At 39.9% G+C, this 25953-nt stretch overlaps 2 protein-coding genes across 10 annotated transcripts in view; one reads left to right on the top strand and one right to left on the bottom strand.

Moving 5' to 3' along the window:
- LOC129775002 (serine proteinase stubble) overlaps positions 1 to 14901 on the top strand; it is a 344680-nt gene extending 329779 nt beyond the window's left edge. For all 9 annotated transcript variants that reach the window (XM_055779147.1, XM_055779148.1, XM_055779144.1 and 6 more), the window contains 2 exons: positions 14040 to 14189; positions 14263 to 14901. In XM_055779147.1, the coding sequence (XP_055635122.1) occupies positions 14040 to 14189; positions 14263 to 14397 (285 nt within the window). In that variant the 3' untranslated portion in view covers positions 14398 to 14901. The remainder of the gene's footprint in view (positions 1 to 14039; positions 14190 to 14262) is intronic.
- Positions 14812 to 25344, bottom strand: LOC129775005 (uncharacterized). The gene is made up of 5 exons (XM_055779154.1): positions 25071 to 25344; positions 15427 to 15894; positions 15285 to 15364; positions 15080 to 15227; positions 14812 to 15026 (listed from the first exon to the last, which is right to left on the bottom strand). Exons 2-5 carry the CDS (start codon positions 15644 to 15646, stop codon positions 14941 to 14943), a joined length of 534 nt encoding a protein of 177 aa, XP_055635129.1. The 5' UTR covers positions 15647 to 15894; positions 25071 to 25344; the 3' UTR covers positions 14812 to 14940.
- Positions 25345 to 25953: the final 609 nt, after the last annotated feature.

The following is a 25953-nucleotide window of genomic DNA, read 5'->3' as shown; positions in this document are numbered from 1 at the left end:
ACTACCCTAAAATTTCGGTTTGATTCTAAACATTATAAGAAAATTGGCATGACATTTTCGGTGTCGCAATAATTTCGTGTTCGCCCTTTAATAGGCATTTATCAGTTGGCCGAATCTATGAAGGGATAATCTTGGAAGATTGGAGAATGGTGGAAGATGGAGTTGGAGCATATCATAATATCGGACATGTTGTATGGTTATGTAAAAAATGCAATCAATGAATTTAACTGCCTGCTGATTTAGAAGTTCGAAAGGGTATACTCACGCATATCAGATTATGACAGCTTTAGTAGTCGCGATCTTAATATTATGTTCCCTATATATGTCTTCCTTAGAAGCCCACTTCACTTCCTCGATTGCCCAATCTCCTTTCCCTTCCCTATACACAAGCAGAACTTAGCACCCAATGAGATCAGTTCACTACAGCAGCTACACGAACTTCCTAAGAGAGTTCTCATGGCCATAGGATACTCAATATACATTACCTGGCTATAAAGTTATTACAAACAACGCAACGTGGCAACGAAGGAAAAAATGCTATTTTTATCAATAATATATTTCTGTAGTCATATATTTATGTAGATCTTAAAAATTAAGACTTGTGTTTAAAAATGATAAATGATGACTTCTTGTCTTCTTCTGCATAATTGAGAACACAGAAGAAAGGGTTAGTAATGGCTTAGTTGTATTTTTGTGTACATTTTTGAACAAAATGTGGATTCTACCACTTTATCTCATCTAAACCGTTTGAAGGATACATGTTCATACAGGGAACGGTATTTTTCAGGGATTCCATTTGATGGATCAAAAGTGAAAAAATTACATATTTTGAAAAATGAAAAAACTCAATTCAAATGTGATTATTACACACTATTTGTTTGTTTATTTGTTTAGATATAACATTCATCTGACAACATCGTATTAATGAACAAAAACTTGTAAAATAGTCGAACAAAAACATGGGGACATAACATTAAAACATAACATTAAAACATAACATTAAACACATCGCGATTTTCAATTCGGTTTCTGAAGCGTGGTGATGATTCTCCAAAGTCATAAAACTGCTCTACGGATGAAAAGGTTCTGATCATTTCCGTGACCGGCTCATGTTGATCATACGATGAACGATGTGCAAGCGGTTGCAGCAAAAACGAGGATCGTAGAATTCTACTGGGAGCGCGAAAGTTCTTCTCGAGCAAGTTAGGCGCATCGATTTCACCACAAAGAAGTTTGGCAACGAAGGTGGCTTGTTGAATACGCCTACGACGCTCAAGAGTATTCAAGTTAGTAAGCGACATCTAGCTGTATATGACGGCAGGTTCCGCGGGTCACGCCAAGGCAGATTCCTAAGCGCTCTACGGATGAACCATTTTTGAATCCGTTCAATCCTGACGATCCACATGTGTTGGTAAGGACTCCATACTACAGATGCGGTTTCAAGAATTGGTCGAACAAGCGAACAGGAGAGGGATTTCAGGCAGTAGGGATCAGTAGTCCTCCGAGATTCTCGAAATAAACCCCAAGGTGACGATTGACCTTGGATATCAATGCAGATCGGTGTGCGTCGAAAGTGAGCTTAGGGTCGAGAGTCACGCCCAAGTCGTTGACCTGACAGTCTCTCCAAGATGATATCATCGATCGTGTAGTCGAATATAGTTGGCTGTCTTTTTCGATGGAAACACATGATGACACATTTATTTATGCTGATGGTTAGTTTGTTCAGGTGACACCAACTTACGAACTAGTCAAGCAGGCTCTGTAACCGACGGCAATCCTCGAGAGTTTAGATGGCTAGATAGATTTTCAAGTCGTTTGCATATATCGACACACAGTCAGATGCTAGAATGAGCGACACATGGTTATAGAAGATCGCGAACAGCAGTGGTCCAAGATTGCTGCCTTGCGGAACACCCGAAGAAACAGCAAACGGAGATGAAGTGTGAGCCAGGAGCTTGACACGGAGCGTTCTTCCAGACAGGTATGATCTCAGTCAGTTGATGAATCCGTCGGAAGCACCAAGACAGGATAGTTTTCTCAGTAGGATGCGATGGTCAATTCGATCGAAAGCGGCTTTTATGTCGGTGTAGATAGCATCAACTTGAGCGCGTTCCTCTAGACGGTTGATACACAACGACGAAAACTCGAGAAGATTGGTGCTAACCGAGCGTCCTGGCATAAAGCCATGTTGTACTGGTGAGATATAACCCTTAACTTCGAAAAAGACAGCATCGTTCACGATCAGCTCAAAAAGCTTAGAGGTGGCAGATAAACTGGTTATGCCACGGTAGTTAGCCACGTTACACTTATCACCTTTTTTAAACACGGGAAATATAAAGGAATTCTTCCACACATCTGGAAAAACCCCTCCACTCAGCGAAGCTGTGTAAATACGGGAGAGCAGTAAAGCCAAAGATGTAGCACAGCGGCAAGAAAACTATAGCTGGAACGCCATCTGGGCCAGGAACTATTATCCATCCAATAGAACAGCACTCGCCGCAGAGGTCAAAGACGGATTCAGATCAACAACAGAGTTAGCGTGTAATTCCCATGCAATATGAGGCTGATTGTAATCGCCACATACCAATACGGTGTCATCAGAAGACGCACGGTCACACAGCTCACGCACAGAAGCCAAATGGGAATCATAAGCCCCCACGTCACGACTGCGGTCGGGAGGAATGTATACTGCGCAAAGTAACATCCTTTTCCCACGTATGGTAGTGGAGACACAAATCTGTTCCAAAGAGTTTCCATTTCTCGTTTGAACCGATACAGCAGAGAAGTGACGAGCTACTGCGATAAGGACACCACCAAATCTGGACTTGGAACTGTTGAAAGGACTACGGTCACAACGGAAAACGTTAAACTCAGCACTAAATAGCTGTATGGAGTTGATGCTGTCGTCAAGTCCGGTTTCAGTCAACATGATGACGTTGTAATTACAATCGCATACTGCTACATAGAGATCGTCAATTTTCGTCCTCAGGCCGCGTACATTCTGATAATATAGCCACATAACATTGGAAGTCGTGTCGTCGCCCCTAGAAATGAGAGGCAGATCCAGCTGCGAATGGTGCTCGATTGAATCGTACTCGCCTAGAATGGCACGTTGGAAGACCCCTTCCCCAGACTCAACAACAGGACCGGGGCGGCTAATCTGACGCTGGCTACAAGGCTCGACTGAGTTGGACGAGTTAGGGGCTTCCATGATGCTGTTAATCGTGCGTCCCAATGGTCGAAGCTCTTCTTCGAGCTGATCAGTCCATATAAATTGGCTGGAAGTTTGAACGAAGTCAGGCAGATACGAGCGATCATAAAATGCATACTTGCCTGAAGAGTCAGGTTGGGAGACTCTCCCCCAACATCCGACCACAGGACCGGGATGACTTGAACGGCAAGGGTCAATCCGAGGTGGATCAAGTCCGGCGTGTGGCACGACTGGGTCGGAGTAGTTGAGAGCTCCCGTGGTACTTTGTTTATTGCATCCCGGTTGTACAAACGTTGGTGATTGCTGCTGATGTGACTCGCTGAATACATATTCTCCTCGTTCTCCTCGTCCAATCTGCTTTTCTACTTCAGACGGGGCGTTTTAGAGAACCCCGACTGAGTTTTCCGATCTTGATAGTCGATGAATTCGCGAAATTATACTCCATCAGGCCACGTGTCAGCACATAGAGCTTGGGAGTTTGGGAGTTGTAGGAGCAGTGGAGACTTTGGTTGTTAATAATTCCACTTGCTCCCGGTTCTTCACCAACTCTGATTTGATTCCTTCCAATGCAGTACGATGTGTTTCGCTCAGTTTCGCTCGCTGTTCCATGCGAAAGCAGAACAGAAACTGATGCTGTTGGATTGCATCACGGGAAACACCAAGTCGAATGCGGAAATGGGTGCGAATATTCCTTCGCTCGGACGCATTCACACACAAACAATTTTTCACAACTGTTCCATGCGAAAGCAGAACAGAAACTGATGCGAGTAAAAGTACTCACGCCTTGCATGTGTCCGCTATGGTTTCCCAAACACCAATGCAAGTGAGCAAAACAAATCACAGCTTGCATGTATTCGCTATGACGGTTTCTCCAGGTGCCTAGATTTTGCGTCCGTGTTCGGGAACACATTGCGATCACCAATCATCATCAATGAGCTAGATTGTTATGACTTCAATAGCTTGCTTTCAAAGCAATTTTTAAGCTATTGAAACGATTTTTTGGACCAATAAGTGACAATCATATGACTCGTTGACAATTTATGACAGAGTTATATAACTTTTTTTTGTTTCGGACTCTGTTGCCTTAACCCCTTCCCATATTATTTAATACTGCACATATCAAGTGATTTCACTAGCCTGCTGAGCGTTCTAGCGCCCTTTGTTATTCAAGTACCCACGAGTGAGACTCGATGTTGTACGGGAAAGGGTTAAACTGGTTCCACTCTAAAAATTGCGCTACGTAAGCTAATTCTGTTGCTTTCGTTTGAAAGATGAGAAAATTAAGCACAGGATATAGTAGTGGAACATCTAAATTAATGTATTTAAATAACATTTTGGAAGTGAATAATTTACAAGTTAGTAATTTTTAATGCGTAATTATTAATTTTATCCCAAAAAATCATATTAAACTTGATTGTTTCTATCAATCAAATTGAAGCTCTCAAACCACTCTTTAATTTGTTTTTTGACGTCCAACTTCTACCTTTCTTAACTTCGCTGCAATTTTGATATAAACAATTCCTGGTGAAACTTCAAGCAAAATCTTCAAAAATCGCGATTTTTACCCCACTGTACTTATAATAGCCATTTAAATTTAACCTTAACGTTGAAAGGTTACATTTTTTCTTGCAATAAGTCAATTTTTCCCAAACTTTATATACAGTTTCGAGTCCAAAATTGTATATAATCGAGTCTGTATATAATCGAGTCCGGTTTGTACTTTGTTTTAGTAAGGTTTAGGATGAGATGATTGCTGCTAAAATATTCCATGAGAGCCGCTAGATCAGTTTCCATATCATTATTCCATTTATCATTAGGGCGAAGATAAAATAAAGCTGAATCATCTGCAAAAAGTCTCGAAATACCATGAAGTTTTAAATTTCCTGAATCATTGATGAAAATTAAAAAGAGTAAAGAACTTATGTTACTTCCTTGAGGAACTTCCATGCCAATTGGTTACGACCAACTGCGAACACAGTTGAATACCGTTTTCGATCAGACAGGTAACTTTTTATCAAATCATTAGCAACTCCTCTTACACCATACCTCCTCAAGTGTTTTTCAGCAAAACTTCATGATCTGAGGTGTCCAAAGCTTTTTTTGATCGATAGATAGGCCACCTACGATCTTTTTCGATCAACGAACAACTTACCCGCCTGAACGTATTTTAGGTTCAAATGATTCCCTAAGGTCTTTGAGCCATTCCAGGGATAATGGAGTTAACTCATCACGCAAGGTTACATTCATTGCTCTCCCGTTAACAATGTATTTTGAGTCGATCACGTTTGACAACATTTTTCCAAACAACATTTTGACAAACAATTCTTATAGGAATCAAATCATTGCAAAGTTTGTTATTGACAAACATTCGCTCAGAAGTAGAAGTTGTTCGTGAAGATCAATATGCCGTGGCAACACAGTGGAGCATAAATGGTGATAATGAGGCAACGGCTCTGGAGTGCCAGGATATAGCTAGGTGGACCCTACAGGATTGGTAACGATTTACCACTCTAACGGTCACTTGGTCATCTATGGGGCCTGACTCGCACAAATTTTTTTCGTGCAAGGTTGAATATAGAAGCCGTATGAAGAGATCCAACTATGGATACCGACTGACATGCCGACTATTGCTGGTTTTGATATTATAGTTCAAGATGTTCTAAGTATTGGTGTGAAGTTAAAACGAAATAAACGAGGCTCAGATCGTGAACCAATCGGAAGTGGGATCTACAATTGCGATGGTCCTCATCATCACCGTCACCTTCAAATGATCAATTTCAAAACACTTCCATACAATAATTCATTCTAGCCTTACGGATTATCAACGAAATCAAATAATGATAAAACAAAGTGTAAATGTTGCTCAACTAAATAATACAGTATGTAAACTAACTCTAACGTTTTTACTGCTATTCTCCTCCCATAGTTAGTTGATCGCTGTCATCTCGGTCATTTTTTTTACTCGATTTTCATCCTCTCTATGAATACTATCCACGCCACGGTCATAGGCAGCAAGCAGGCAAACTTTTGTTATAGGTCGCTTGACTGTACCACTATACGTTTTCAAAGTGACCAAAATCAATATATAACGCATTTTTTGACATCCTCATAACTCGGCTCGCACACCGGAGCAATAAGCAACTAGCAAGCAGCAATACGCAATATGCAAAAGGGCAACATATTTTGTTGTACTTCGCATACCAAAGCAATAAAAACGCCTGACATTATGCAAACAATCTGTTTAATGAACGAAACTCGCCAAATTATGGGTGATATGGTTGCTTGTCAACCGACACGTCGTGTTGCTAGCGATATATGTTGCTCAACAAAGGCAATAGCGATATCGTATTGCGTCGGTGTGCGAGCCACCTAAATAACATAAAATGATTTCAAAAGTTTCATTAAATGTGTTTTCTATCCATACTGGTACATCATTTACTCAAGCGAGAGGTGAGTTTGTGTATAATATAGGGTTGGGGAAAAAGAAATGTCGTATATTTAACATACTTAAAATTATCCAATTTAAGTCAAATATGCGCCATTTTGTTCGCAAACTTGGTGCCATTTAGAAGGGAACTTCATTATCCCCCCCTTATTAAACCCCCCCCCCCTCCTTATTTGCAAAAAAACTCAGACAGCCAGTTTTCGCAAGCCTCTTTTGAGGTCAGCTTAGTATCACCAAGAGCGTTTTGCATGGACCGGAAGAGATGATAATCACTTGGAGCCAGGTCCGGACTATACGGTGGGTGCAATAGGACATCCCATCCGAGCACCCGTAGCTTCTGGCGGGTCATCAAAGATGTGTAAGGCCGAGCGTTGTCCTGGTGGAAAACAACATCATTCCTATTGATCATTTCTGGCCGCTTCTGGTCAATCGCCTGCTTCAAACGGTCAAGCTGCTCACAGTGGAGAACCGAGTAGAGGGTCTGGCCATAGTTGAGCAGCTCATAGTGGATGATTCCCTTCCAATCCCACCAAACACACAGCAAAACCTTCCTGGCCGTCAATCCGGGCTTGGCGACGGTTTGGGCCGGCTCACCGCGCTTCGACCACGCCTTTTTTCGCTTTATGTTGTCGTACGTGATCCACTTTTCATCACCAGTCACCATTTTCTTCAAAAATGGGTCGAGTTCGTTCCGTTTCAGCAGTGCATCGCAGGCGTTGATTTGGTCTAAAAGATTTTTTTGCGTCAACTCTTGTGGCACCCATACATCCAGTTTTTTTTTTGGAATCAAATCTTCTGCAAATGGTTCCAAACGGCTTTATGGTCTATACCCAGTCCTGGCCAATCGAACGAGTGCTCACATGTCGGTCTACTTGGATGATTTCCACGACGATTGGCCTACCAGTACGGGGTGTATCTTCAACAGCCACTACACCAGAATGAAATCGATCAAACCAACGCTATGCTGTGCGATTCGTTACAGTATCGGGTCCATAATTCTACACGAATTTTTTCGGCCGCCTTCGTTGCAGTTTTACCTCGCGGGTAGTAAAAACGTAAAATATGGCGTATTTCTTGCTTGGTGGACTCCATCTTTGACGCGCTATAACTTGAGACTGAAATAGACAATCACAACACTGTCAAAACGACACTTGTAGCACAGATTGTCGTCTTTAAATAGCCGTATAGCATGATCCGATGCGATAAGTACAACACAAGATATAATTAAGTGTTGCCATATATTGACAATATACGATATTTCTTTTTGCCCAACCCAATATACAAGAGAACCTCGATTATCCGCGAACTTGTCTGGAAAAACACCGCGAATAATGAAAAAGAGAAAAAAGACATCTCAACAAGAAAACTCTGTTTTATAATACAGGAATCATTAAACTATCCATCTGTGAAGTGAGGGTAACTTGATGTGACCAAAACAGAAGAGCATGAGCCTACCACAAAGTGACAAATTTCAGGAAGATTTACTATGGAACTCGCATTCGCGCACCGCTCGCGGATAATCTAGGTTTAACAGTATATGCCATAGTAATATAAATAATAATAATATAAAGACACTTTGCCAATAAGCACGCATAGAAAGTTTTACGTTAAAAAAACCCTTTTTTTACTCTCAGATAACACTTCCTGAGTGTAAAAGAAGATCCAATTTCATGTTATAATGTGGTGTAATATTCTCGTGCGTGCGATTTGAATTTGAATTTTCCCTCGTCCCTGAATTTCTCAGGTTTAACTACGTATTTCTACGTATTATCCTTTTGACAGCAACGTAAAATGTATTGCGTTACCACTTATAAAATGAGATATCAGTGAGCGTAGACAGTCGGAACAATTGTTCATGATAATTCAGCCCTGCTAAGGTCCTCATGATACTCCTGTGGGAGTTTGGGCGATAGTAACGACATTTAAAAGGTTAAGAAATGGTGCCACTTGTACTGCACTATGAAGAAAAGCAGTGAGGAAAATAAATAGCCAGCATTTTCTCCCATCAGTTTTCTTCCTCATTCACAAGCATTTTCACAATCGCGCTTTTATCCCTTCTTGGGGAATTCGCACTCTTTCTGGAACTAAGATGACTTTATTTGCAGCTGAAGAGAAATTCTTCCAATGCTCGACGTCGGATAAATTCCGTAAAAAATAAGTCTGTCGTTGAAGGATACCATCGTCTTTTCATTTGCCTCTTCCGATTCCGGTCACGAGAGAGCCGCTCGGAATGGTACAAGGAATTTTAGTTCAGGAAAACTCATTACCACTCATCGGGTACAATCAACTCCCGCAAGCTTGTCCTGTCGGGGTGTTGACTGGATAATTGACTTTAATACTTGTACAATGCGTACAACGAAATTAAATTCTACATTTTTGAATCATGTTTATTTGAATTCATGGGATTCTAGAAAAACAAATAATGTTATGAAGATAGCACTATAAATTGTTTTTAAAATTCGTTCTCACAAACAGTAAGACACAGTACGATGAATGTAGTGCAATCAAAATTGAAACTTGATTATGTCAACCGATGATGGATCAAAAAACAGCCCTAGAACTTCATCCAATATTATGCCATCTCTCAAATGCCAAAGACGGCGGAGAATGCGAAGTCGAACGGATAATGGGAATGGCTGCAAATGTAATCCTATTACAGAATTTAATTTCCATTCACTGCAATCGTAATTATTCTGTGTTTTGTTACTTTTCTTTATTCTTCCGCGTGACGTTTCCCAACCGGCAGACCTCACTTCCTTTCAGAAGAGAAGGACCGATGTTTGAGCGGAAGCAACTGATTGCGACACGAATTGAACGGCAATCGGGAGTGAACAGATTTCAATATTAGCAATTTACAATACAATAAAATCGGAAACATCGGAACATCTTCGAATTACACATCAAAGAAATATCAATTGTGGGGAGTTTTATTGCAATATTCATTGCAAAGAATAGTATAGTTGATCTTATCGGTTGTATGTGGATTTTCAAGGTAAATGGCTTTTAGTTTGAATAAATTGAATAATGATGTTGATGTTAAGGAGAAAAATAGGATGGAATCAACAAATGAAGACAATGAACACGGTGAAATATTGGCTGTATATTGTTTTCCCTAAGAATTAGAATTGGCAACAGTGTTCGGAAATCTGTCTGTATCCAATAAAGTACAATGTGTCATGCAACTTTCCATTCACGAATGTATAACCGAACATGAGTGGATGATTCAGTTAAATAGTTGAAAAGAATGATAGTATTTACTTTTGTTGCACCAAGTCAATAAACGAAATCTGTTGATTGCATATCCGAGCAGCACCTAACAACGGACAGCATGTTCAATGATGGTATGCAGATTTGAACAGCATACCTTAGGACTGGGCGATCTTTATACGAGATCGATCATTGCCGAATCGAAAAACTTTTTTCCCAAATGATTTACTTATTCTATACAAGTGTCGTCTTTTCTTTGAACAGGGAATAAAAATATCATATTTCTACAAGCATTTTTTTTAGTTCCTCAGTCTGAAGTTCACAAAAAAAAAATCTACAAAAAGTCACAGGAGGGTTGTGTCCAAGCAAACCATTTGTCATGACAATTGTCATGCGTAAACGCGAAAACAGAATAGAAACATACGGTATGAGGCATGATGTCGACGCCAACCTCTCTCAGTTTCTATTCTGTTTTCGCATTTTCGCATGACAATTGTCATGACAAATGGTTTGCTTGGTTGTGTCCGAGACACGACCGCATAGTTGACGTAGGATTCCGTTAGACTATCTGTTGATTTTGGATATGTTTGAAGAATTACATCGTTGAAATCTTTGATAATGATTTGGTTTTAATGACTCTGTTAAGGAACACATTTCGGTAGGAACAAAAGTTCCCCCTACTTTCATGTATTTGCAATGCCGAATTCCCCCAGGCAGGTTTGTTTAGATGTCTCTGTTAGGGAATACATTTCGGTGGGAGCAAAAGTCCCCCCTAATTTCATGTATTTGTAATGTCGATTCCCCCAAGGCAGCTTGGTTTTGATGTCTCTGTTAGGGACCCGCCGCATGTGTCGTCAATTTTGACCAATCAGAAGTGGATATTTCCGTTAGGATAGGGGTTGAGATTTTTCAATTGTTTGATAGTTAGGTTAATGACATATATTATTTTCTTCAATATAAAAACATTGTTATGGAGTACCGAAATCGATTGACGCAAAAAATTCATCAATCCATCATAAAATGACTGTGCAATAAGCGTTTGAAATTGGACAATTTTCACGACGTGCTTGATTTTCGATTTTCAATTTGTTCTCCAATATTCCCAAAAGACGTAATCCTACGTCAAAAAAAAAATTGAAACTGCATACAATCGAGTCCGCCCTGTATATTGTTCGATAGTGATGTCTATTTAAATAATGACACTATGTTTCTTGTTTCATTCCTTTTGTCCATTCCCTTTATTACAAAAACTGCATTATGTTGACGATTTGTTCACCCCTATTTGTTTATTTTAGGCTCATTAGCATTTTAGCTGTAACAGAGTCGAATTTAAATCGTGTACATGTCGCATGTTTATCATATCTATAATTAGCACATTATACATTTGCCATTTTTCTGCGTAAGAGTATTCCTTCTGTTCTTCCATTATCCAGTCAGACCGGACAGCGGTAGTGGTTGATTGATCATTATTGAGTTATTGATAGAACAGCAGCCCGATGTGTCTTGCAGAGCAGAGCAGATGTATGGATGAATCGATCTTATTTCGACCGTGGATCGATCTCCATCGCTGATGATTGTTGCGTGGACGTAGTTATTCTGTAACAACACAAAGATGGTCAATGAGGGCCCTAGTTTTGAACTCACGATCGATCGCTTACTAAGCGAACGCGCAACCAATGTGGCTACGGAGACCCCCCCTATATTGACGATTAGTCATTCCATAAAATGGAGACATTCAGTATTTTGGAAAAAAAACGCTGAACAAAAAAAGCTTCCTTCTATTGTGGATCAGGGAGCGCATTTGTAACAATCGCATGCTCTAACGTGTGTTAATAAAAAATTAGAACTTTTTAAATGACATATAAAAAAAATTTTTTTTTCATCGATTTCAGTATTTTTTATTAATAACATAATGTATTTTCTTCAAAAAAATGTCAGTGAATGTTTGAGTAAGGGCCGTGGTCTGCTGTTCGACGCAACTTTGTCGCGATGCTCTCACAAGAACATTGTACGGCACTTACGTCCATTTTCCGGATACAATTCCGGATTCTTGTAGTCAGTTGCTTCGTGTCCTTGGCCTTCCAATTGTTTTTATACACTAGGGCACTGAGTGAGCCAAATAAATCCTCTATTGGGCGGCACTGGGGCAAGTTTGTTGGGTTACGATCTTTCGGCACGAACGGTATCTTTTTCTCCTCAAGATACGCCAGCGTCTTCTTGGCGTAATGGGAAGACGCCTTGTCCGACCAGAAGACGTACTTCCCATCCGCGTGATGCTCGGCAGCAGGATTTTATCGAGGCACTCTTCCCGATAGATTTGTTGGTTGATTGCCAGACCGCTCGGCTTAAACCAAGGCTTTGAAATGCCCCGATCGGAAATGGCGATGTACAACATAACCTTTTCTCAAACTTGTGCTTGAACTTGTATTTCACTTCAGGCGGTGTGGGTGACTTGTCGCTGGAGTAGTAATTATCATTTTCTGGAATATGCGTTTTGGACAGCGGAAAATAGCTTTCGTCGTCCAGAACGAAAGACGTCCCGCGGTATTTTTGGTCATCCACCGACACTGATTTAACCGTCTCAATCTGCTCCTCCGCGTACTCCGGCGACCTCGTCTTCTTCCTGCAGACGAATTCCTTCCATCTTGAGGGTCCTATGGATCAAAACGTGGGAGCAGCCATATTTCCGACCGGCGTCACGCAGGCTGGTTGCGTCCTTGTTGTCAAACAGCTTCTTTAACGATGTCTTCCTCTGCTTCGTCATTATCGTCACCGGACGACCACTTCCGACCTTCCGCTCTACGTTCAGGGAACCCAGGATACGATATACCGTACTGACAGGTACATTTTCTTCCTTAAAATGTGCCACCGTGAACTTTTTTCCTTGCTGGAAATGCATTTCGTAGAACCGTACAATGCGTTCGCGGAGCACATGCTGTTTCGACGCCATCTTTGCTTTGACTAAATTCAAACTAGCAAAACCAAACACGCCTACTGTTTCTAGGGATCCCAAAGAGCAGTTTTCTTAGAGAAAGAAAATTTTACGCTCTTTATTTGAGGTATTGAAAAAAATCTCATTTTTTATTTAACACCCGTTACATCACAGAATAATCATAATCATGACAAAAGCGATCAATGCCAATTGCGAAATGTTCATTACTGATGTTTAGCAACTGAAAGCATGTACACAAATAATTCGTAAATTATGAAAGTTGTTGGCATCCAATTTTCGTACCGTAACGAATATTTTAACATTGTCATCCAAAAGTAGACATTCATCATCGATTGATTACGGGCCTTCTCCGTTGAAACAACGAGTTGACTAACATGATTGATTGGTACCGAACGTGCCGATTTAAGTTTTCTCTCTTTGTGCAACATTTTAGCAAACAAAGGCGAAGCTGGGAAAATTGTCATGCTGGCCGTCGTCTGTATCTCACGCAAAGCTTCGCAAATCTTCCCCCATCAGACTCGTTAGCCAAAACAGGATTGCCATTCATCTCCTACTGTCTCCAGTAGTCTTCCAGGTCTGAGGTATTGAGAAAAGGCTTTTTTGGTTGCTTGATTATGCGAATAATTGAAAACTTCCGAAGACGAAGACTTTCTACGACTTATTCAATGTTCGTTTGAGGGGCCGTAAAACCATGAATTTTGTTGAAAAATAATACTGCTTTAGTAAAGGAAGATATTTATCTCGCGAAATGCGCAAAACGAATAGCAACGGCTACAACATTATTCTAACTTATTCAACTGCTGGCAGAAAAAGCTCTCGGATGGATTAATTATAAGAATGTTAATTAGTTTCGTTCTTGTCTTGCTGACTCACATAAATTTTGGTGATTTGGTGAAAGTTTTTTCGTTATAATATCTGAGTGCATAATTTATTCAAGTGACATAACAAACAAATGAGCGGATTGTTTGTTTGAATTATTGACTCCAAAAATGGATCGGGTGCAATTTAGATCACTTGTGAATATCGTTCAAGTTTTCGGAAGACTTTCTCTTCCGTTTTCTGGTGTGAACCTGCTGTTCAACACTAAAATATCCATGCACTTATCAGTTAAAAAATATTTATTTCTAGAAGCGTTGATATGTTTGTTTGTTTTTTTTTCATAGAATTCATCTCACATTTTTTCAGCGTTCCCAACTTCAATTAATTCATTTCTTATATTCTAGGTGTCGGTTCCGATTGTTAGCAACGACCGTTGCAAAATGATGTTTCTCAGGGCAGGCCGACACGAGTTCATTCCGGATATTTTCCTCTGTGCTGGTCACGAAACCGGAGGTCAGGATTCCTGCCAGGGCGACTCTGGAGGGCCACTGCAGGTATGGAGAGATGATTGTTTTATATTATGACTTACATGCTCACATGGCACCATTCGATTCTCTTGGTTCACAGGTGAAGGGAAAGGATGGTCACTACTTCCTGGCCGGCATCATATCCTGGGGTATCGGGTGTGCAGAAGCAAACTTACCCGGTGTTTGCACAAGAATCTCCAAGTTTGTCCCGTGGATACTGGAAACTGTTTTGTGATAATGTTATGGAACACTGGAAGACATACAGGATGTGACGGAAGCGTAGAGAGTGGGGGATGCGAAAAAGTGTTCAATCAGTTAACAAAAAAGACTTGATTTTTATTTAGCAGAACGTACGAGCAGAATATGATCAAAGTTTGTATATACATAACAAAATTAGTTCGAAAGTGAAACGTTTGCTTAGCCTCAATTCTAGTGAATCAGGATTTTCCCAATTATTAGTGATTGTTGAAACAAGAATAGCCGAAAGTGTAGGAATAGGAGCACAGTGAGACGAGTCATGGCACAAAACCGCTAACCAATGTCTAGTTACAAACACGACAAAACTCAAGCTCGACTCATGTAAATATTATTGTATTATATATTCGATAGAAATAGGAAATCGACATAATAATGTATATACTAATCCTCTCGAATAAGCTATTATTTTGCAATATTGTTAATACAGTTGTTAATTTGTATTTATAGGCAAATAAATAATTCATTATGACGTCTTTCCAAAGATTCAAGCAAAATGGTTTCTCAATCAATCCGAAGCTCTTCACACATATCTAGGGATGGTTCTTCTGTTATCGCCAATGGCCGCAAAGACTCCAAGTATAATCCAAATACCAAATATTATTTTAGCTGAAACGAGAATACGTGAATCGATACGTTCAATGAACAACCAAATAAATTACCACAGGAAAACGCCAATATCCAAAAGAACCATGCACTCATTCCACCCTCGATGTTTATAAGCGTAAAGATTTTGGAAAAAACAACAATGAAAAATATTTCTTCTAAAAATGCGTAGGCAACAAAAACCTTCAGCAATGTTATGTTATTCTAAAACAAAAGTCACTTTCAGTTATAATTCTACTTTTTCTCAAAGCACCAACTAACCGTGTATATTCCAATTATGAGTATCATTCCTGGAAGCATTTTTATCAGTGTGGTGACCACGTGATACGGTAGAAAATTGCCTGCAAAATGAAACTGTAAAGTTCTAACCGGAAGCGGTCTTAGAAAAAAACATGGTACTCACCCAAATGGGAGTAGAACTCACAAACTTTGGACACAAGTTCGTCGTCGAACTGAAGCCGCATCGCAGCACTACGCTCGGAGCATTGTAGTTTCATCAACTTCAACAGCTCCATGGTCTCCATCGTATAGTAGAAGCACGTTATAATCCACATGAATCCCAGGAAGTAGCCGAAAACTTTGTAGCAATCCTTCGTACACATGTTACAGGCGCGTGGAGTCATCGGAAAAAATTCTGCTGATTTGACAGATGTTGTGCGAGTTGGGTAAGTTTTAATTTTTTCAGCAAGTAGGTGTTTTTCATGAAGATCTTGATTGGTATAATTTTTGAAACTACTTAGTTGACTTTGATTTTGTGTTATGAGGTTCGATCACATGTTTACAGCTTCCGGTATTACGGTCACTCCGCAAGATTCCATTGTGATTGTTTTATATACTCCGGATATTATCCATGCCTGCAATCCGAAATAAACTAAAAATATGTACTGAGTTAATATACTTTAAATTTTCTTTCGTCTTTCGGGAACATATTGGGGTACAACTTGTAAATCGATAATCGAGCACATCGTGAAAATTGTCCAATTTGAAACGCTTTTTGCTCAGTCATATCATGATGGATTGATGATATTTTTGCGTCAATCGATTTCAGCACTCCATAACAATTTTTTACATTGGATAAAATAATATATGTCATGGAACTAGCTATCGAACATATGAAAAATCTCAATCCTAAGGAAAATGCCCACTTTTGATTGGTCGAAATTGGCGACACATGCGGCAGCTCATGTTTTTACAATTATTGGTTCGTTATTTCCTGATTTACGGATTTACGAAATATTTACATCAATCGATCTGAGCACTCCATAGCAATCCATCATAATGGATAAAATAATATATTATATGAAACTAACTATCAAACAATCGAAAAATCTCCAAACGGAAATACCTCGTGCTGATTGGTCGAAATTGAAGATACGGAGAAATCGGCATCGCTAATACATGAAAGTAGGGGAGCTTTTATTCCCACTGAAATGTGTTCCCTAACAGAGACATCAAAACCAAGCTGCCTGGGGGAAACGGGCATTGCAAATTAGAGATGGGCAAAACAGTTCACTTTGATGAACGGTTCACTCACTAACCGTTCATCTAAGTGAATCAGTTAATTTGAACCGTTCTTTCGCTCTTTCGTTCAGCGGTATTAAGAACAACATAGAATGTTAGCTGGAACCCAACATCAATAGACGCTTATTAATTGATATCGTTGAATTGGATAATGTACGTATGGGATAAGATAAGCTGCTTCTTCTTTAAAAGTCGCAAACTGTATGTGAAAATATGTTTATCGGTCGACAAAAGTTTATGTAATAATTTGATGCGCACAAAATATGTGCTATTTTTATATTCTCTTTTTGTAAGATCATATTTCATAATGTTCATTAAGGAGAAAAAATCAGCAGCGATTTTCACTAACAATCAATCATACAAACAATCACGATAACACATACACGCAATAGGCCAAACAATGAATTGAAAGCAATTAAAAAACTTTTTCTCAACATGCCCTCACTATAAGATTTTATGTTTACCTAATCCATGAATCGCCCAGCTTCCACCAGATTTTTTTCTGATAATCAGGAAATATATGAATGTTACGCGGGATTGAAAGAATACATGAAATTTAAAATATATAGTTTTGCTTTTAAAACTACGAAAATCTAATTCAATTTTTAACCCAAAATTGAGTATACATTAACAAAATAAACCCTGCGTTAAATGCATTTTGCTCATAAATGACAATATCGTTTTATTTTCCTTACAAGCGTTCTCGTTGTATTTATACATTCCGTCCAGCGCAAATCAGTTCAGCTGCACTCGTTCGTTCGCAAATAATTTGCCCGCAAACACTTCGTTCTCGAACAGTTCGTTCCCAAATAGTTCACTCTCAATCATTTCTTTTCCATACAGTTCACTCGCAAACAGTTCGTTCACAAACAGTTCACTCTCCATCAGTTCACTCGCAAACCGTTCTTTCGGAATCAGTTCGTTCACAAACCGTTCGCTCGCAATCAGTTCGTGGGGAGAACTACCGTTCTTTGAAAAAGAACGACCGTTCGTTCACTCTTTTCGGAGAACTAGTTCTTCCGTACCATTCGTGAACGGTTTGCCCATCTCTATTGCAAATAAATGAAAGTAGAGGCAGTTTTTGTTCCCACCGAAATGTGTTCCCTAACAGGACATCAAAACCTAGCTTCCTCGGGGAAATCGGTATTGCAAATATATGCAAGTCGGGGGCATTTTTCTATTGCAAGTAAGGTGAGTGATACGATAAATTCTAGCAAATAAAATATAAATTTGGAACTCCAATGTTGGTTGCTTCGTGAAGTTTCATATCTTTGACCGATCATGTATTGTGAAGCATTTAGCACAAGTGTAAGCGTAAAATTATGGTAGCAATTATGTTAAAAATTACTTAAAATATGAAATTGAATATAAATTTATTTCAAATTTCATAAATAAAAAACCAATAGTAATCCTGCTCGAGAACGGATCATCTGATTTAAGCTGTCTGTTTTGTTGCGTTCATTTTCACCCAAGAAAAGTTCATACGGCGTGAAAAAAAAGTGAAAGAATATTCGAAAAAATGATTTCCCACTACATATCGTATTAGGTGCTGTTAGTCCAATTAAAATTCGCGTTGAGGCATATAGCATCGTGTTTCTTTGGGTTTGAAGCGAAAATGGAAATTTCAAATGTGTTTTCTCTATAATAAAGTATGTTTTTTTCTGGTGAGAAAAACTGATAATTACGTTCGATAGTGATAATTATCTTATATTAAATTGGCGAGTTTTTTTTTCTTTATTTTATCCATACATAACACAGGAGCCATCCCGTCCAGGGCTGCAGATGGCGACCGTAACTGATTTCAAATTTTATTCTTTAGTATTCCGATGACAAAATAGAAATCGTGGATAGAAAATTATGTTTTGAATAATTGAATTTTTGACGTAGGATTACGTTTTTCTTGAACATATTGATAATAATACGAAGAATAAAAGCTCAGTATATACTATCGAAGATATACACAAGTAAGCCACGGCGGCTTTCGTATTCAAATGAAATAATTTCTCGTACAATTAATGTGCATCCCGCTAAGTGTTCCCCCGAAACGAAGTGCACATCAGTGTTTTGTGATAGAAGATAAAAGATATTCTGCCGAAAGCGACAAAATTAACAAAATCGACTTTTTCGCCGTTTTGCATTCTACGCAATGTAATACGTTTGTTATCATGTTATACGCTGAGACTTGAACCAATATCGATGATTGCTAAAATATATGAAAAATATAACAGATAAACAAATTTTATTCCTGCCATGTGCATGGTTAGAAAGATAATCTTGTCAAAATATTGAATCTAATAAAAATGGATATCGATATGTAATTCCATATAGTCCGGAAAAGATATCAGTCATTTCATGCCAAATCGATATAGCGCTTCTCAGATTTTCGTGAAAAGTGGTAGTTTTGTTCCTTTTCGCAAAATATTAGACACGATTTTTTCTATTTTTTCATTAGGGTAACCATTTCCATTTTAGAGTGGTCCGAAAATCACTTTTTTTTCATCCAAAAATGACTTTTTTCAAAAACTAAAAACTTTTGAACTATTGGACCGATTCAGATGATAGACATATCAAATTAAAGCCACTTAGCTAATCATTTTTGGAAAGAAAAATTTTATGGGTCTGAGCCTAGGGGCACGGACGGGATCTCGACATAGGACTGCGATTATGTATAGTAATTGAATTTGAATTGAGTTTTTTCATTGATCTGATGTATCATCTAAATTCAATCCAATTAATTTATGAGATAGAAAAACAATCATCGAAATTGATTCAAGTCTTAATGTATAATATGATAGTCTAGGAATAAACATTATAATGATCATCGATAATGTATTTTTTTTATTAAATCGTTTATTTTTACAGGCTCAGTTACATTAGTTTAAAGGAGCCAAACTTCTGTCTGTATTGTAACAAGTATATATAAACATTTTTCATTAATTCTAATGTTAATGAAGTAGAGAACTGATTACTCGCGGTTTGCTCGAGTTTAGAAGGGTGACATTTTTTTCAGGAAAAGGAAGGGATATAAGGATATGTTGTCAATGTTCACACTCACATTCATCATACTCGATTCTTAAGCCTATATTATATCTAATATGTATTTACATTTCACCTCATTCTATTTTTAGTAAGAAGGGATTTGATTTCTCGCGAAGGAAAAGGAGAATATAAGGATATAAGGACAATCACACACGAAGATCGATAACTTTTAGGAAGACATATATTTGAGACATATAATCAAGGTCTAACCGAGCCAACACATCTCTCACCGGCACATTGGGCTGCCTTCCTCTAGCCAGAAGAGAGTTTTCTAAATTCGATCTGGCAAAAAGATACTCCTCGCACGACCAAACAACGTGTTCGATGTCGTGGTAACCTTGGCCACAAGCACAGATATTGCCATCGGCAAGATTAAAACGAAAGAGTAGCGCGTCTAACGAACAGTGATTGGACATGAGTCGGGAGAAGGTGCGAATAAAGTCCCGACTCAAGTCCAGACTTTTGAACCATGGTTTGAGGCTAACCTTAGGGATAATCGAGTGGAGCCACCGGCCCAATTCATCTTCGTTCCATTTGCGTTGCCAGTTAACTATGGTATTTTTGCGGACTAAAGAATAAAATTCATTGAAGGCGATTTGACGCTGATAAATATCGCCTTCAATTGCACCTACCTTTGCTAATGAGTCAGCCCTCTCATTACCCGGAATTGTGCAATGTGAAGGGACCCAGACAAAGGTAATGATATAACAGCGTCTGGTTAAAGCACTCAAAATTTCTCGTATTCTCTCAAGGAAGTGAGTGCTTTTCCGGCCTCACTGAACGGATAGCTTCGACAGAGCTAAGACTATCCGTTACAATGTAATAGTGTTCAACAGGTCGTGAGGCGACGCTGTCGAGCGCCCAATGTATTGCTGCCAATTCAGCAATATACACTGAGCAAGGATTCTGAAGACTGTGGGAGGTGCCAGAAAATTGGTTGAACACTCCAAATCCTGTGGACTCATTCATAGAGGACCCATCAGTAAAGTACATATTATCACAATTGACACGCCCATACTTTGCATTGAAGATGGTAGGAACGATCCCCGATCGATGATAATCTGGAATTCCATGGATTTTCTCCTTCATGAACAGATTAAAATGTACAGAGGAATTGATGTAGTCAGGAAAACAAACACGGTTGGGAATATACGAAGAAGGATCAACCTGCATAGAGATGAATTCATGATATGAGCTCATGAATCCAGAATGAAAATTTAGCTCGATAAGCTGCTCAAAATTTCCGATCACCAATGGGTTCATAACCTTACACCGTATGAGGAACCGAAGAGATAATAAATTGAAGCGATCTTTTAGTGGGAGTACGCCTGCCAAAACCTCGAGACTCATGGTATGCGTTGAGGGCATACATCCCAACGCAATACGGAGACAAAGATACTGAATTCGCTCGAGTTTAATAAGGTGTGTTTTGGCAGCTGATTGAAAACAGAAACTGCCATACTCCATCACTGAGAGAATAGTTGTTCGATACAACATTATAAGATCTTCTGGATGGGCTCCCCACCAGGTGCCGGTAATTGTACGGAGAAAGTTTATTCTTTGTTGACATTTGTTACTCAGATACCTAATATGGGCCCCCCAAGTACATTTGAAGTCGAACCAGACCCCAAGATACTTGAATGACATAGCATGAGTGATCGGTTTACCCAAAAGTTGAAGCTTTGGTTTTGCTGGTCTATGCTTCCTAGAAAAAACCACCATCTCTGTTTTCTCCGTGGAGAATTCGATCCCTAGCCCAATGGCCCAGGTCGAAAAATTGTTCAAAGCATCTTGTAAGGGTTCTTGCAGGTCGGATTCGTTTGATCCTACGACAGACACCACTCCATCATCTGCAAGTTGTCTTAGGTTGCAATTTTGTGTAAGGCAATTGTCAATATCGCTTACATAGAAGTTGTACAAAAGGTGGCTTAAACATGAGCCCTGGGGGAGTCCCATGTAGGAGATCCGACTTACTGTCGAATCCCCATGAGAAAAATTCAAATGTTTCTCACAAAGCAAGTTATATAACATATTATTCAATAGAGGCGGCAGACCCCGAGAATGGAGTTTGTCTGACAGGACCTCTATTGAAACAGAATCAAAGGCCCCCTTCATGTCCAAGAATACTGAAGCCATTTGTTTTTTTTCGGCGTAAGCCATTTGAATTTCTGAAGAAAGCAACGCAAGACAATCATTCGTCCCCTTGCCCCTGCGGAACCCATATTGTGTATCTGAGAGTAGGCCATTCGTTTCAACCCATCGATCAAGGCGAAACAAGATAATTTTCTCCAACAATTTCCGTATACAAGAGAGCATTGCTATTGGGCGGTACGAATTGAAGTCGGACGCGGGTTTTCCGGGTTTTTGAATAGCTATAACTCGTACTTGTCTCCAATCATCCGGAACAATATTATGTTCCAGAAACCGATTGAATAAATTCAACAAGCGATGTTTCGCCACATCAGGGAGATTTTTCAACAAGTTGAACTTAATTCTATCCGTTCCCAGAGCCGAATTGTTACAAGAAAGGAGAGCAAGAGAGAATTCTACCATCGAAAACCCGGAATCAAGATCGCACCTATCTTGTGGTATATCTCGAACAATTTTTTGCACAGGAGCGGAATCGGGACAAACCTTCCGCGCAAAATTAAAAATCCATCGATGTGAATATTCTTCGCTTTCATTCGTTGAAGAGCGATTTCTCATCTTTCGAGCCACTTTCCATAATTTTTTCATTGACGTTTCTCGTGACAAACCTCCCACGAAATTTCGCCAATAAGCACGTTTTTTTCCTTTGATCAAATTTTTAAATTGATTTTCAAGGTCCAAATACGACTGAAAATTTTCAATGGTTCCACGTTTCCGAAAAGCTTTGAATGCGTTCGATTTATCCTGATAAAGCTTGGAACATTGGCTATCCCACCATAGATTGGGAGGCCTTCGGGAAATGGTGGAACCTGGGATGGGTTTCGTTTGAGCGCGAACCGCGCTGTCAAAGATCAAACGAGAAAGGAAGTTATACTCCTCCAATGGAGGTAAACCATCTCTGGAATTGATGGCTAGAGCAATCGCGTCCGCATATTTTTTCCAGTCAATGTGTCTTGTGAGGTCATATGCCATGTTTATAGATTCAGAAGAATTCGACCCAATGGTGATGGAAATTTTGATTGGCAAGTGATCACTACCGTTGGGGTTCTGGATTACATTCCACTCGCAATCTAACGATAGTGAATTCGAGCAAAGCGAGAGGTCAAGAGCACTTGGGTTAGCAGGAGGTTTAGGTACACGTGTTGTTTCCCCAGTGTTCAAAACGGTCATATTGAAGCTGTTACAAAGGTCATGTATCAACAATGAACGATTGTCGTCGTACGGTTCCCCCCAGGCAGTTCCGTGAGAATTGAAGTCTCCCAAGATCAATCGTGGCTCAGGAAGGAGTGAGCACATGTCAACAAGTTGCTTGCGGCTAACCGCAGCTCTCGGAGGCCAATACAAGCTGACAATACAAAGGTCTTTGTCTCTGATGTTTGCATGACAAGCAACAGCTTCGATCCCCCCAATAGGTGGAAGGTCAATTCTAAAAAATGAGTGGCACTTATTGATCCCCAATAGCACCCCTCCGTATCTGTCAACACGGTCCAAGCGTATAATATTAATATCGTGGAAAGAGATATCATCTCGCGAAGAAAGCCAAGTTTCGGACAGAGCAAAAACGTCACAATTGAAGTTATGAATTAAAAATTTGAATGTATCCAATTTAGGGATAAGACTACGACAATTCCACTGTAAAACAGTGATATCTCCGACCTCTCTATTTAAATTAGACATCAAGAGAGATAATCATTGCAAGGAGGGGCCATGTTTGCATCAATTGTTGTAAAATTGTCTTTAATACTGGAAGCATTGAAATGGCAATGGTCGGAAACATTAAAGCATGTGAAGATTTGAGCCAGAAGGTCAGTCAACTTTATAAATCCCGATTGGGGAGTTGAGCTGGACGGAAAAATAGGGACATTTGGGGTTTTTGATGTCCCCTCGAGTGCTGGGTCGTTCGAAGGTGAACTATTCCCACGGAAGCCAGGAGGAACCTGATTTTGCTTGTCCGCTGCACTCGATTTTTTAGGCATGCTAACAGGAGGTATAACCGGAGGGGCTTGTCCTTGAACTTTGGGAGTGGTCACATTTTTGCGCCGGGGATTCCCTTGGAAAATGAACGGTGTGCCCCCGTTAGCTGTGCCCGCTTCCATTTCGTCAACGGGCAACGTGGCGAAGACATTTTGTGTGATGATTGGTTGTTGTTGTTGGGCCAGTGGAGAAGCGCCCTTTAAAATATCCGCAAAAGTGCGTTTCGAGCGTTCCTTCAAAGAGCGCTTCTGTTTCTCCCAGCGACTCTTGTAAGTTTCACAAACTGAGAGCTCGTGTGGGGATCCCCCGAAATATGGACATTTATGCTCAGTCGCACTGCAGGATTTCCCCTCATGTTGCTCTCCGCAAGTGGCACAGCGCTCCTTGTTGGCACAATAATCTGAAGTGTGACCAACTGACTTGCATTTTTGGCAAGTCATGGGCTTTGGCACGAAGAGTCGCACAGGCAGTCTTAATTTGCCAACCATGACGTAGTCAGGGAGAGCGGAACCAGCAAAAGTTACTCGAAACGAGTCTGACGGCGTGAATTTAGTTTTTCCCTTTTCTTGGGATACTTTCCCTAATTGGCGGCTGTCCAAAATTTTAACGCCCACCAACGGGAGTCTTTTAAATTTACCAACTCCTTCCTTTATCATTTCACACGTCAGACCCGTTTCAGTTATCACCCCCGAGATTTCTACGTCATGGGACGGCACGTAGACACGATACTCTAGGGAGAATCTCTCGTCGATCACAACTGCATTTGCGTGTTTCCGATCACTCACGACAACACGCAGTTTGTTCGGTCTAACCTTAGAGATTTCGACCACGGAGGAATAATATCTTGCCAGATCTTTCGAAACCTGAATGACATTGATGGATTTTCCTTTCGGTTTGGGCCGGAAAAAAACAACCCATGGGCCAGCTCCAGGTGAATCTTCTGGATAGACCTTGACACGAGAAGAGGAAGCAACTGAGGGGGAGGTCGAGGTCGATTGTTGAGCGGGAGCGGGATCAGTAGGGCTGGGAGGCAAGTTCGGGAGTTGAGCGGAAACGGGAGCGGGAGAATGAGGGGGTGAAGAGGAAAGGTTTGCAAATTTTCTTGAGGGAGGCTTGTTGAGGTGAGTTAACTCTTCCTGTGAAGAGACATCTTCTGAGGGGGGAACGCGTTTAAGCGACTTCCCAGCACCCGTAGCTGGGGAGGGGGAGACAGTGGATTCGATATCCATGTCAACGCTTTCTTCCCCTTCTGCCATTTAAAATGGCAGATGTACACTTTCTTATAATTTTTGAAATTTTTTTTTTATAATTAACCTTAACCTAATAACCTTAACCTATTAATTTCAGTATACTTATTATGCACACCAGTGCGGATTATTTATAACGGTGCTGCGTGTTGATCGTTCGGTACAGCTGAACCCGTGTATCGCACCACGCGGTGATGATGTCGAAGATGGTGCTACGGCGATAACACACCAGCACACAGCGCTCGCGTGCAGGGTTTCTTCCTCTCGCTTGTTGTGTCTGCTTCAATGAATTCACAGGGAATCCCGTTAGTGTCCAACACTCACTTCACCAGCCACGAAAATAACGGTATCACTTCAACGATGGACGATAACGATATAAAACCGTCCGGCGGCTTCGAGCTTAGGAAGACGAATGATCGATAATGTAATCAAGTTTCAGTCGCTATGAATCAATGTAGTCACATTGGAGTCTAGAAGCATAGGAATACTGAACGTATACTGAAAACATGTTAACTTCGAAAAAACATAACTCAAAATCGATAAAAATCACATCTCTGATTTTTGGATATGTTATCTAAAAAGGCCTAAGCTACATGAAAAAATATAAAACATTATGGCGCTCTCTATCTCTGAATCATTCAAATTATATAAAACAAATACAATCAATAACTTTGAGAACGAAATCCAAATTTCTGCTAGTGCAATACGATAAACATGATAATATAGGATTAATAACTTATTAATCCTATATTATTATGTTATACGCCGAGAGTTTGACCAATATCGATGATTGCTAAAATATATGAAAAATACAACAGATAAATATATTTTATGGTTAGAAACTATAAGATTGTCTAATCAAAATATTGAATCTAATAAAAATGGATATCGATATTTAATTCCATATAGTCCGGGATAGATATTAGCCATTCCATGCCACATCGATATAGTGCTTCTCAAATTTTCGTGAAAAGTGGTAGTTATGTTTCTTTTCGCAAGAT

Source organism: Toxorhynchites rutilus, chromosome 3 (assembly GCF_029784135.1).
Source record: "Toxorhynchites rutilus septentrionalis strain SRP chromosome 3, ASM2978413v1, whole genome shotgun sequence".
NCBI classification, from domain to species: domain Eukaryota; kingdom Metazoa; phylum Arthropoda; class Insecta; order Diptera; family Culicidae; genus Toxorhynchites; species Toxorhynchites rutilus.
The sequence above is the reverse complement of the archived record's forward strand: the minus strand, read 5'-3'. Positions and strand labels throughout refer to the sequence as shown.

Excerpts from the sequence above, each read along its gene's own strand:
- LOC129775005 (XM_055779154.1), bottom strand. The coding sequence starts at position 15,646 with ATGACTCCACGCGCCTGTAACATGTGTACGAAGGATTGCTACAAAGTT. Across the intron at positions 15,365-15,426 it reads TGAGTTCTACTCCCATTTGG|GCAATTTTCTACCGTATCAC; the intron begins GTGAGTACCATG and ends TTCATTTTGCAG. Across the intron at positions 15,228-15,284 it reads TCATAATTGGAATATACACG|AATAACATAACATTGCTGAA; the intron begins GTTAGTTGGTGC and ends CTTTTGTTTTAG.